At 45.7% G+C, this 13882-nt stretch overlaps 1 protein-coding gene across 1 annotated transcript in view; it reads right to left on the bottom strand.

Annotated features, from left to right (window-relative positions):
* The window catches only part of LOC119378398 (serine/threonine-protein kinase mTOR), a gene marked incomplete at its 3' end in the record, with an annotated part of 39974 nt that overhangs the window by 24969 nt on the left and 1123 nt on the right, over positions 1 to 13882 (bottom strand). The window contains 4 exon segments of the mRNA XM_037647556.2: positions 2012 to 2137; positions 5051 to 5230; positions 6273 to 6385; positions 12979 to 13844. Coding sequence (XP_037503484.1) covers positions 2012 to 2137; positions 5051 to 5230; positions 6273 to 6385; positions 12979 to 13844 — 1285 coding nt within the window.

Here is a 13882-nt window from a genome sequence, read left to right as displayed (position 1 = left end):
GACCCCTTCAGATTTTCAATATGCTTCACCTCATTAACACTCTCGTATTGCGGCAAAGCTGACTTTCAAGCTCCGTTACGGTCGAACTTACCAAGAGACAAAGTCCGGTTGGAACGGTCCTAGATTTTCAATATGCGTCACCTCATCACCCCCCGTATTGCGGCAAAGCTGCCTTTCAAGGTCCGTTTCGGTCGAACTTAGCCAAGAGACAGTCAACGTCCGTTTGAAGTGGTCCCTAGATTTTCAATATGCTTCACCTCATCACACCCCTGCATTGCGGCAAAGCTGCCTTTCAAGCTCGCTACGGTCGCAAATGTAGTAACTCAAGAAAACGCTGGTTCCAATAGGGATGAAAGATGTGTTAGAGTTGGGGGCTCAATTAATGCTGTTTTGGACCTGAAATGGGCAGGAAGTCCGAAAAACGGACCGCCGAAGCTTTTTAGCATCCAAAATTTCAGATGTTCTTATATATCGACACTACGAGGCAGATTTGGAACTCGGACTTGAAGGGAGCACACCCTTCTCTGCAACTCAATCGGGCTTCCACAGAAGTTGAAAGAGGAGGGCTGAGGAAATGGCATCTTGCCTATCCCGTGTAAAGTGTTGTCGGCAACACTTGGTTGCACCAAATCATGTACATAAATGCAATTCGGCCTCTACATTGCCTCACTCTGATAGAAAGACAACTATGAAATATGACCCTACCGTGTTTCATAAACCTAGCGAAAGAAACACTTTCATGTTGCCATCTCACAAGAACTACTTAGGGATTCTCTGCACTTTTCTGTAATTTCACTTCGAATTATTCGAAAAATGTTTAAGAATATTCGAAAATTATTCGAAATTATTCGATTCGATTCGCACTCAATCTTTATTATTCGATCGCTTCGCACCCAAAATTTTGCTATTCGCACAGCTCTACTTGGCTTGGCTCGTGCATCGAGAGAGTAACGACACCGGGATAAGCCCCCATGACATAGGTGCAGGCAACCTTGGACGCATGCGCACACAACGCTGTACAAATACAGGGAAGGTGTATAATGCCACATCACTCTCATGTAACAGCTTGTTATTTTCAAAATAGTTGAAAAGCTATAAATAAAGGTGGTTAAGCATAGTTACAGGAACTCCTGCAAAGCAGAACAACAATCTTTCACAAATCGTGAAAAGGGCTGGCGGCATCGCTATCAATTCTTAGCAAAGCTGGAGGAGCACATCCGTGTTTAGAGCCTTCAGATCGAAAAATACGCTTGTAAATAACTATGGCTTTGGGATTAACTACTGCAGCTACAACACTGCGAAGGGTGAGCTTTCTGTCGCGTCGTAAAAAAATGGGTCGATAAAAATCAGTTGTCGGTCCCTTTAAGCTTAATTTATATGCACATAAAAGCACCCACTGCTGTCTGCCCATTTTTACCACTTACTGATTGCGTACCGTCTAGTAGCAAACCGTGCAGCATGGGGCCATAAACTTTACTTTACTGAACCAGTCTGTGAACTCATTCAGAGTTGCAAATTAATTCCCTTACGGTTATCAATACTCATTTTTTTCGTACTGCAGCTCAACTGGAATGAAAATAGAGTGGACTGAACCCAAACCAAACTTTCTTTTTTCCGACATAACAATAGGAGACACAGGCAAGAGGTCCTCCTCATAGGCTTCACGTTTAACCAGTGCCTCGGTGAAGGTGTGGCGAGCGTCGGAACTCGCAAGCCCAAGTTGTGTTTATATTCTTGCGCCTCTGCACACGCACATAACATTAGCTCTGTGCCATGAACCTTACTTTGTGCATCATTTCTTACACTGTGCTCTGGTGTACGCTTTCCCTTTAGTCTCTTTCCTCTTCCCTCTCGCAGCTCGGTCAACGGAGAATAAACAACCATACCGCACGGACATCTCGTCGCATAATCAGTTCATCCGCCATATGCTCTCTACAAAGGCATGCACAGATCTTAAGGACCTGCACGCTACCATTTCAGAACCACTGGAAACTGATAAATGAAGACAAACCTGAGGCCAGTATTGAGCATGGGGTCTAGTAGGTCTTTCAGATCACTGGCGATGCTACTTTGGTTGGCTCTCGCTAGCAAACTGATACATGTGAAAACTGCAGGATCCAACACAGGACCTTTTTTCCTAGAAGAACAACAAAAAATATAATAATAATAAATCTTGCATACAATGATATACTAACACAATGTGCATGAAGAACATCTCTTAAAGAGACTGACAAAAAGCCAGAAAGTGTGATTAGACCTTAGTAGAAATGGAAAGACCTTGAATCACAGCATCTTTTTTTTTATGATTTGAATAAGATTTGTATTTTTAAATTGTGCTTGAAAGTCACGAAAAGCAGTAAGTCACACCGTTTGATGGACAAATGTTGGTACTACCCAAAAGAGTCATTTGGATTAGTCTGTTCTTGTTTAGGTGCACTGTAATACATGCTTAAAATTCTCTCCACTTTATTCTACGCTTACTATGAGGAGTTGACGGTGAGAGGTGCCTTCACAACAACATGTGGAACCAAACACCCGTGCAGAGCTTTGGTGCATGCATGCATGCATATGGCATATCGCACAACATGAACCGCTACAACGGACTTCATTGGAAGGGCCTCACTTGTTTGCCAGTGTATAATTGCTACCATGCTCACCTACCCCTGCTTGCAACATGTGTTGCATGTATGTGTCGACACTGCAGATAAAAAAATTCTGATAAAAAATGTTAAGCAGCATTTTCTGCCCTACCATTCCATCGATAGACAGTGCCTCGCAACCTTTCCGCTGTGCAAAAGAAAATAGGTATCATAACGATTGGTTGTCCGTTCCCTTGATGAGGATACTTAGCTCCCATCTAAATACCTCACAATTAAAGCTGTTTTTCTCAAGAACCATGGCACTGAATTTGGTCAGGTCTGTTGCACTTCAGAAAGAAAGTTAAAACCTAGTGACTGTAGGTTAAAAAATATTTATTTAGGCCACTATTTCAAAAGCTATACTTCACAAACATATCAAAAAAGGATAAGATAAGAGAAGTGAGGTTTGCAGTCTAACTGGTAACACTGCACTACGGGATGGGGCGATTTTTTCGAAAAAAATTTTTTTGCAAAAAAGAAATTTTGAGCCCCACAAGCCGCACGCGAAGTTTTTTGGAATGCTCAAAACTATGACTTAAAAATGCATCGCAAAAAAAAGTTGTTGTTTCTAAATTAGGTTAAAGGAGCACTGACACAAAAATTTTGCACCTTGTTTTTTTTTTGTTCCAATAGATAGCTTATGATCCACTTTTCACGGCTGCAAACCTCGTTTGCGCTGCGCAAGTGCGTGACGGTTATTTATTTAGAGACGTTTTTAGAGCGCCCAGTCACAGTTTTGGTTTCAAAGAGCACCGAGCTAGGCAGCACTACTCCCGGAGGACGGGTAAACATAGTTGGCCACGTGACCACGCAAAATTGTGACGTAGGCGACGCGCGAGAGCGTGCGGCGGGCGCCGCAATTGCGGTTCGTCTGCTACGCCAGTCCGTCTGACGCGGGACGCTTCGAGCTGCTTGCTTTTTGATCCGCGTTTTTCACGCTAGAAGTGCGACGTCGTCCGTGTCGTTGCCAGCATGGTTCGAGCAGTCAATAGAGCATTTTAGTCTGTCCGGCATTAAAAAGGCGTCGCGTAAGACCAAATAAAGTGTCCCCAAGGTGGCACTAGGTCATGTGGCGCCAGCTATGGAGGATTAGAAACTAACAAACGCTATCTATATCCCCCGAGCTTCGAAGCGCCCATTTCGAGCTCGTTACCCTACAGCATCGATTATTTGCTATGGCTCTCAAAAACGGCGCTGAAATCGGGATTAATACATTGCTGTCGAAGCTTAAGGTATGAATCTAAACAAACTGAAGCATCAGTTCGGAGCTTACATGCTACGAGTGCACGGCGGCCACTTGATAGAGTCAAGTGTACGACAACCACTTTTGGCAGTGCGCCATGTTTCGGAGTCGCGAATACCTCGCCGGAGAAGCTTGCCGTGCACATTGGACAGCTCTCGCGCGTGCGGCGACGGCCTATGTTTTGCGGCACCACGCCGTTGCGGCAGGCTTGCCGCTAGCGTGAGCGGACCATAACATCTGCCAAATGGCACGACGAGCGAACAGCAGAAGGGAGCACAACCAGCACACGCAAAGCCGCAGGAACGGAGGAAGAAATGACAGGTAGCACAAGCGCACAAGTGCAAGGGCACAACCAGCAACCAGCCAACACAAACTTGTGACGTAGGTTTGTTTACATATCCGCCGCGTTGATGTCGGCGTCACGAGGCGCTCGCATCTCGCTCAGTCGCGCGGCATGCACTTTAAAATTGATTTTAAATATGTTCTAGGCTATATTGGCCCTTGATATTTCGTAGACCTTGTGTATGGCTCCACATACATCTATTTCACTCATTATCTCGCTTTCGAAATTTTGTGTCAGTGCTCCTTTAAGACAAATGTGTACCTAAAGAATGATCATAGGCATTATGCTTAAAATAGGCCTTGCAATACATTGAGTCCCCATAATGGTGACAGCGAGCACTTTTCATCTCACTTTTGTGCACCAGAAAGCTTCCAGAGGGCTACCAGGTGAAAATTGTCCTGGCACGTTCTGGTGACCTGTAGAGAAAGGTGAATGTACCTGAGAGAACTCGCTCTGGCTGGCACCGGCGGCCTGCAGGTAGCCAGAAGTGGATAATCAAAGAGACTTGCCAAAGTAAGGAGAACCAGAACATCGCGCAGCTCTGTGCAGCAAAGCTAAAAATCCCCATGGGTGCTCGTACAACTGCTTTCATGTCATGGCTAATATCACAGTTCCCTTGCCCCTTGAACTATAAGCCTTTTGTTGCCTCAGAGCTACACAGCATTTCCAACAGCTGATCGAGTGGCCCTCCTTCGAAAATGAGACTGACTGTAATCGTTAAGCATAACAATAATAGCACCTGCAAGGCAGAGATGGCACCCTTGGTCACTTCCAAGCCGTGCATGATGCAAATCATCTGGGATGAACCTTGCAAGGTCCACTTACTTGGATGGTGTGCTGTTGCTGGGCAAGGACACACGAATAACTTCCATGACCTTAGGAAGGTAGGGCAACAGATGTTCACCCACAGCAACCGCTAGCAGTCCTATTGAGAGAAACGCCCAGCTTCGCTCCCTCTCCCTCCGCAGGCAGCCAAGTAGGTAGTCCATGGTGTCAGCCAGATACCTGCAAGTGCGTGACGGTCATCGTGCATGCTTAAAGGCAGACGCAAATACACGACACTAGCGTAAGCAGATGGACGAGGATAATGAGTGCATCACTGAAGACATAACAGGCTTCAGAGAGTGACACGAACACTAGGTGAATTATTAGGGACTTTTAGCTTGTACATATACTTCTTTATGTTGCCGTGTTACCGGATACTGGATGGAATCTGTGCATGCGTGTACCTTTACGGAACATAAACTACTCGCCGGATAGGCTTTACGTTTACGGCCCTATCTCGCAAATCCACCTTCGTTCGTGGCTACTTGCGATAATCATTTTTTTTCTTCAATAACACTAAGCGAAAACAAACGTGTCCATGACTGTGGTTGCACAAAGCGCCATAAGATGTCGACACCATTGTTCGGTAACCCGGTATTGCTACACTCCTCTGCTTATACCGGGTTACTAACACGCTAAAAACCTCTTATTATTTTGCCGCAGCGGTAATTCATTATTATCCAAATTAAATGTAGTTTAAATGCAGTTATCATCACCATGTAGTGGTTTCCGCAAACGTAAACGTTTATGTATGGTGAGCTAAAACGTTTCTAAAACATGCATTCTGGTAAAACGGTAACCGCAAACCAGTATTCCGGTAACACAGTAACGTTAAAAAGTATACGTACAAGCTAAAAGTCCCTACTGCGCTGAGCTTCACTGAAAGTTGTGAGAATTTATTCAAGTACAGGCAGATAAATGTGGAACATAATGCATTCCATACTTGGGGTCATAGAAGATGGCACGTTCAAGATGTTCTGCCCAATGCAGGGAGCACTTGTACAGCTTGACCTTAATTTTACATTTTGCATAAGTCGCCTGAAAAGGCAAATCTAATTTAATTACCACATGTTTTTTGGTATAGTGCCTTATCTTCAAGTGACAACGACAAATGACCAAAATGTGATGCACTTGTTATTACTAAGAGTGTGTAAACATTGAAATGTTCAATTAAGAATCAAATATGAATAAGGAAGCAAGCAATAGCAGTGTTCACCCATACCTCTTTACAAATCTTTGTGTCTGGAAGGCAGCAAGTCTGGGCAGCACCATGTGCAGGGCATGCTGGATGTATGGATTTCGCAAGGCACGTTGCCTTAAAACCCTTTCACATATCTGAAATCAGATGAGTAACAGTCACAGACGCAGGCGTATTTCATCGAATTCTGCGGCACAACTTGTAAGAAAATGTAAACAACAGTATGAAGTTTGGTGAACACAAATAGAAAGGAAACCACATGTAGCGGTTGAGAAATTGAAAATTCCTATCTGACCAACAAAAAATGCAGATACTGGAGAACAGCAGTACATTTTGTGGCCAGTCAAGCTGATTTTTAAAAAATGAACACATCTGCTTCAGCATTTAGAAATGCTGGTGCAAAGCTGGTATGGGATTTTGTCTTCACATGCCCAAGCAAGAGCAGTCCATGTTGACAACACATAAAGAATGCAACATTAAAGGTGAATGAAAAGAACGACTGCTCAAGAATATCACAAATATTAAGGTTAGAAAAGCCATAGGAGATATGCCCCACAGAAAAGCAGCCAGAGAGAATGACACAACAGTTGATTTGATCAAAGAGGGGTGGTATTATACATTGAAGAAACTAGCGACAATCTACACTCCACTCAATGTCTCAAATCTTCAAATGTGCCAGTGAGCTGGAAAAATGCCAACATTATATTAACACACAAGACTTGAAGAATTATGGGCCCATAATCTTACTTTCAGTGTTATACGAGATATTTACAAAAGTAATTTCAAACAGGATAAGAGAAAAAATTACACCATCTCCCACTAAAGGGAACCATGTGGGGATGCGAAGCAGCGCATGGGTCGACTTAAAGTTCCGTTCATCACGGGCACCTTGCCCGATTTTAACGCGTCCTTGCAAGTGGAGCACACCATGAATTCACTGTAGTTACTGTTGCTGTTACTCGTCCTGAACTCTTGTTGGAGCACGCCACGCGGGTTCATCGCTCATTCCCCGACGCCATCACATGATTGCTGAGAGAGTGCAAGGGGGAGAGGCCACAGCGTCTTAACCAGCCACTTACACAGGCCCGAACGTGCTAGCGCATGCCAGCACACATGGTTCTGTCTGCGTAACGCCAAGCTAGGACAGCATACGGCAGCCCGGGCCCCTAAAGTGCTCTGCACGTATCATTATCAAGGCAGTCGAAGAACAAGAGGAAGAAGACTTTAATACGAAGCAGCCAGCAAAGAGCTGCATATATAGCCTTGTTTGTCTTTGAAGCAAATGAATTCATTCACGTCAGGACATCTAGTGTACTATATATCACATGTTTGTCATGCATGCATTCATGCATGTACAATCTGGTATATACCATGCTAATGAAACATATATTCTGGTATATACAATGCATGACCTGTCATTTATGCTCGTCACGCACTCATGTCATGCCATACCAATTTTTTCTACTTAACAAAAATGCGGGAAGAGCAACAAGACAGTGTAATTTAAATCATACCATACATGAAATGAATTCATGATTCGCATGTTAGCCCCACCACGGTGATGTAGTGGTTATGGCGCTCGACTGCTGACCCGAAGGTCGCGGGATCGAATCCCGGCTACGGCGGCTGCATTTTCGATGGAGGCGAATATGTTTGAGGCCCATGTACTTAGGTTTAGGTGCACATTAAAGAACCCCAGTTGGTATAAATTTCCGGAGCCCTCCACTACGGTGTCCCTCATAATCATAATTGTGGTTTTGGGACGTTACACCCCACACATTATTATTACTGATTCGCATGTTAGGACCTATTATTTATGTTCGTCGTACAGTCACATCACGCAATACCAATATTGGTGCATATCAAGCAAGTGAAACGGCCACGCATTATGAGCGTGGTATGTAAATCATGCCCTACGTGACATGCATATCATGATTTTCATGTTACCACCTGTCACTTATGTTCGTTGAACAGTCAAGTCACGCAATACCAATTTTGGTGTATATCAAGCTAGGAAAACGGCCACGAGCGCACCAGGAATGTGGCATGTAAATCATGCCCTACGTGACATGCAAGTCATGATTTTCATGTACCATCTGTCATTTATGTTCATCATACCGTCGTGTCACGCAATGCCAGTTTTGGTGAATGTCAAGCAAGCGAAATGGCCGCGAGCCCACCATGAGTGTCGTGTCGCATGTAAATCATGCTGTACATGACAAGCATGTCATTATTTTCATGTTATGACCTGTTATTTATGTTCGCCATACAGTCATGTTATGCTACACCAATTTTGGTATACATCCAATTAATGAAACGGCTAGGAGAGCACAAAGTCGTAGACAGACAGACAGACAGACAGACAGACAGAGACGGACGGACGGACGGACAGACAGACACAGACAGACAGAACGTTCAAAGTCGCAGAAGTTTGCTAAGAAATATTTCGCATTTAAAACATGAATTTGACCAGCCTAAAAAGCAAGCTGGGTTCAGGTGCTCTCCAGTGGATCACAGGCATGATGTCATACGTGACGTTTCTGCTCAGGTCGCATGACCTCGAGCTGTTGGGGTACAAACACACTTGTCCTTCCCTTGTATGTCACAGTTAAAATGGTGCTGCACTTCTCACGCAAAACAATATTTGTAGCTATCAGCTCTACAGCCTCAGGCAGACAGTGTTAAGTGTGACTGGACTATGTAAGGTGCTGCAGCAGGAGGACACTCGTACAAAGAAACTACATGTGATTAGTTCATTGCAATCAGTTACCTTTTCTTGCAGCTTGTAATTAACCAGTTACTCTTCCTACTCAGTAATGCTCACTGTAATTCAATTAGTACTTTTCATGTAATCATGACATGCAGTCATTTACTGTACGACGGGCGATGCAGATTTGAGCACTTGAATAAGGTGGGAGCTCCAGTGGCGCCACAAAGCAGCCTCGCACCTGAGCATATTTGGACAGTAAGAGCCACTGCACTTGTTTCTTGTCTTAATGCTCCCACTAGATGTTGGATTACCAATTGAACCGGCTAAGTCTACTATGGAACCACGGCTACCCCTGCTAACCCCCTGCTATTGCAGGGGAATGCAGTAAAAAAAAGAAAAACATTGCTAAATGGCAAGCCACATCTACTGAGCTGATTACTTGCTTATAAATATAGGCTTTCAGAAGCCAGATGCTCACTTGTACCAGGACGTGCCCGTTATTTCATCCTCTCACACGGCACGGCGGCATTGGAACAGCAGGCAAATGGTATGGGTTCGAGTGACGAGTAAAACTATTTTACTATTGTGACAGCAATTATATGGTCCCCACGCAAATTTTTGCTGTCGCCATCGGCGTGGTCCTGAGGTCCCATACAGGTAAATCCCGCTACAACTAAATTGACGAGACGCGCGAAAAAGTTCGTTGTCGCGGTGAAACACAAAACCTCTATGAAACGTCTTTAAAACATTTAAAACCTCTATAAACCTCTATAAAACGTTTTACAGAGGTTTCATGTTTCGTGGGATCTGATGATTATGACTCGTCCTTTGGTCCCGGCAAGCGCATGCATTGTCTTTTGCATTGAATTCTCACTAACTCGGACGTACTTGGCCGCACACCGTGTGAATGTATTTTCTCGCGTATAACACGCACGAAATAAACAGAAAATTTAGAGCTAAACTCGGGGTGCGGGTTATAAGCGAATTTCGGTGCGCAAGTTGGCTTCCCGGCAATGCACGGAAAGCGGCTTTGCGTCAATACGCGAGTTATACACGTGGGTCATACATACGCAAGTACGATATGCAGACTACCCTCGAAGCGTGCCGAGCAAGTAGCGCCACGAAGGAGCGTGCCAAGGTTCGCTAGAGGCTAACTGACCACGAGGTGCCGAAGCTCCGCACTACTACAGTCATAAGCGAGCGAACGGAAAGCCGAAACGCTTCGTGCCGTTTTACGACTTGATTGCCTTTAATCTTTCTTCCGTTGTGTTAGCTGCGTACTTGAGCGTATTCGCTATCGATGATCGCGACGATAGCGACCGCGGTTTTCTGCGCAGCGGTTGCGGCAAACTGTAATTCCGTGTTCAATCTGTGCGCACTGGCCGTGCGCGTGCCTTCAGAACTGTGTCGTTGCTATCCGTGATCGCAACTACCGCGGTTTTGACCGCAGCGTTGCTTTGAGTCGGTGCGCGTACGTTGGATGCGCGCGTACTTTCGTGGTCGCCCATGATCGCGTCGACACGACCGCATTTGTGCTCGCAACGGTTGCGGCAGAATGTAGTTACGCTTGGACTAGGTGCGCGCTGGCCGCGCGTGTGCCTTCAAAACGCCGTGGATGTCATTCACTATCCCAGGGCTTGTGACGACAAGCAGTAGTTTTGTTTTGAGTGCTACTTCAAAAACATGCCGGGAGTTCTTGAAGAACGATTCTTCCGCGGCCCGCACGCGCCGGCAGCATCATGGCGGATGGACGATCTGTCGCCGAGCATCTCAATGGCGAAAAATTTACCGGGATGTGCGTGTGGTGGCTGGAAGCATGTCTCCGATGAAGACACGGGTCTTGCGATGCGGCCGCACGGCTCTGGCAACGAGAAATGGTCCAGTTTCTAGCGGAATTTCGCGGCAATCCTAGGCAAGCTCCTTTTCCTTAGAAGGATCCGTTGATGGGCGAGTTGGGCGAGTTCCTTATGTGGTGGCACTCGCGAAAACTTCGCGAATACTTTTTCTAGGAAATACCTAGAAAAAGTATTCGTTGTGGCGAGACGTTTTTCGCATTGTTTTCTATGGACGGCTGACGGGGAATCGAAAATTATTCGTTGTGGCGGAAATTTCGTTATAGCGGTATTCGTTATAGCGGGATTCGACTTACAGTCCAACTCGATAGCATTGCCCCACGCATCATATGTTCTCTGTGCGAGCGAACGTGTGCAAGGGCTGCCAATGATCGACAGTGGCTCAAGTGGAGAGGAAACGTGCCAGCCATCTCCTTGGCACGAAAGGTGCATGGAGGAGGAGCTACGTGGCTCCACCAACTGTGTGCTTTAGCCAGCCGAACGCGGTCGTTCGTGGTCATGCCTGCTGTACCTTTACAGGGATCAGCAGATGGCTCAAACTTGCACGTGTTGTGTTCTCATCGCTAAGCTTGCATTGAAGCCATAGACAGCACAGAGGTTCGCTTCACTCGCTGCAGCGGCCACTTTTCCTTATGCCAGCGTTTCAGTTACACAAGGTTGTAAGCTAAAGGAGTTAGCTGCTTGCCTTCCTTCGCATAACATTACCATTCGTTGCTACTGCATTCATTGCTTTACTCAAAACTGTGATTTTCATTTTATTTTTTTTTCTTTTGACAATAAGCCAGAAACATTGCATTGATGGCTGGTGACAACAAAGTTATCACAGCGCAGCACACAGTGTGGTGAAGGTGCATTTTGGGGCTGAATTCAGGTGTTACCTGTACCCCAGTTCCACTTCCAAGATTTGTCAATTATGAATTATGGACACAGGTTACATGACCGAAAATACGGTACTTTAGGTGTGACAGTAATAGATGCCGCTGGTACAAAATTTTTACCCCATGGTCCTGCTTTTGCATTACCCCATTCGATTTGTAAATCATTAACACTCCACATTTCGGTTTTGTTCTCCAACAAAACATCTGCCATAATCGACTTAAGACAGTACACCTTGCCCATCAAACATACGCTTTAACAAGCGCACTTCATACAAAGAAGCATAGAAGTGGCAATCGACACTCGCACACCTCCTTTCATGTCAGCGAGCGCTCAGGTTCAGGCACACACGTGTGCACTCACACCCCACGTTTTAACTCGCTACTCATTCACATTCATGCAGTGGCATCGCATGCATGTGGACACTGGTATGTTCTGGTAAACGCTCAGTCTTTTTTTTTTTTTTGGTACTTCGCGGACGACAGGTGAACAAACGCTTCACTCCTGCTGCTTCCCCCTCCCCCTGCCTTCCCGACCTCCTCCCACTGAGGTCCTCACGATCAAACACAGTGCAAGAACAAGGTATCAGGGGCAACAGCTGACCCCCCCATGTGCACACACCTATGGAAGTAACGTAGGAGAAATATGTTATTATTCTATAATTCCTCAAATACTTTCTTGGGTTACTGTGATTGGTTACTGTGATCAATTAAATTTTAGAAGTAACTATAATCAGTAAAATGTACAAGTCTGAGCAGCAGACTCAGAATTACCTGGATTGGCACGGAAATTCCAGCCCATAATCAGCTGTTAAAGTGACATTAAAGTGAAACAATGAATCAGCTTAAACAAATAAGCACACTTTCAACCCTCTACTGTTGCCAATAGGTTCATTTTAAAATTTTACACTGATATTCCTGCACATGAATTTCAGTGTGAGGTCAAGGATTTCAGTGTTTTTTCATATTTTTGCCATGTTGGCTCAACGAGATTTCCTCAAACTTGGCATGTTTAGAGTCTGGCTTCCTCAGAGGACAGTGTACTTCATTTTTGCCGATTATGAGCTAACTAGACGCTAGTAGACACGGTCAAAACCTGACGTGATTGGCTCGGCAACTTCACGGTGGCTTCGCCAGCTGGACTTCCATTTTGTGCGTTTGCTCGTTCATTAAGCGTCTTCGCACAGCAAGAGTGGTGACTTCGGTGTCATGAGAGGGTAATTTACTTATACGAGAAAGATCATTTTAGTGTCCTTTTAAATTCGGCCAACACTAATAGAACACAAGCGCACCTGGTCAAACTTCTCATCCAGCAGGCGCTTGCAGGTGTTGCTCTCGTGCGTGGGCACCAGGCGATGAGTGTGGTGCCGGTGGCCTCCGTGCAGCTGGTGCGGGTGCATGATGGATGCTGGCTGAAAGCCCTGTGCTCGATGATAGCGCAGCAGAGCCGCTCTCGCCCCACGGTGCTCTTGCATCTGCTGCAGCGCCCGCAAGGAGCGCGTCAACGAACTGCCTGAGCTCCGGTGTGCCTCGTGCCTAGCCTGCTGGGAAGTGACCTCCTCCAGTTCCTGGCGCACCCTCTCTCCCTCAATGTTGCTGCACTTGAGAAGTTCACTGATGACCAGCAGAGAGCCATGGACGCGGTCCTCTCTGTTCACACCTTTTTCCCTCGCACCTCCCAGTGCCTCTTCAAAGCCACTCTCGGCTTCTTCGTAACACTTGGAGTACCAGGGAGGATTCTGGGTGTCCTTTGTCTCACGCTGTGCTGTCACCATGAGTGCAGCCCTCAGAGCCAGCACAGCACCTTCTCGGATCATAGGTTTGGGGTCTCGTACACCATTGAAGATGCAGTCGAAGATTGGCTGTATGTTTTGAAAGAAGAATGTAGGTGTCGAAATGGCCAGTTCCTGAAGAATCAGCACAGCAGCGTGACGCTTGCCCTCGTGGCGCTCTTCACAAAGCCACTCAATGGCACGCTTAATGACAAAGTCGTCGTATTCAGCCGTAAAGCTGCTGCCAACAGTTGTCAGACGGCCAATGGCATACGCAGCAAGCTCTGTAACCGTTGTGTCATTAGATGGCAGTAGATTGCGGAGGTAGTTTGCAAAACGGCTGATTCTTGATCCAGTGTTGCCAGAATCCACTTCCAGGAGATTCACTGAATAAAGCAATAACCAGAGCAATGACATCAATACA

This window comes from Rhipicephalus sanguineus, unplaced genomic scaffold (assembly GCF_013339695.2).
Source record: "Rhipicephalus sanguineus isolate Rsan-2018 unplaced genomic scaffold, BIME_Rsan_1.4 Seq821, whole genome shotgun sequence".
Classification (NCBI taxonomy): domain Eukaryota; kingdom Metazoa; phylum Arthropoda; class Arachnida; order Ixodida; family Ixodidae; genus Rhipicephalus; species Rhipicephalus sanguineus.
This window is presented reverse-complemented; position numbering and strand designations above follow the sequence as displayed.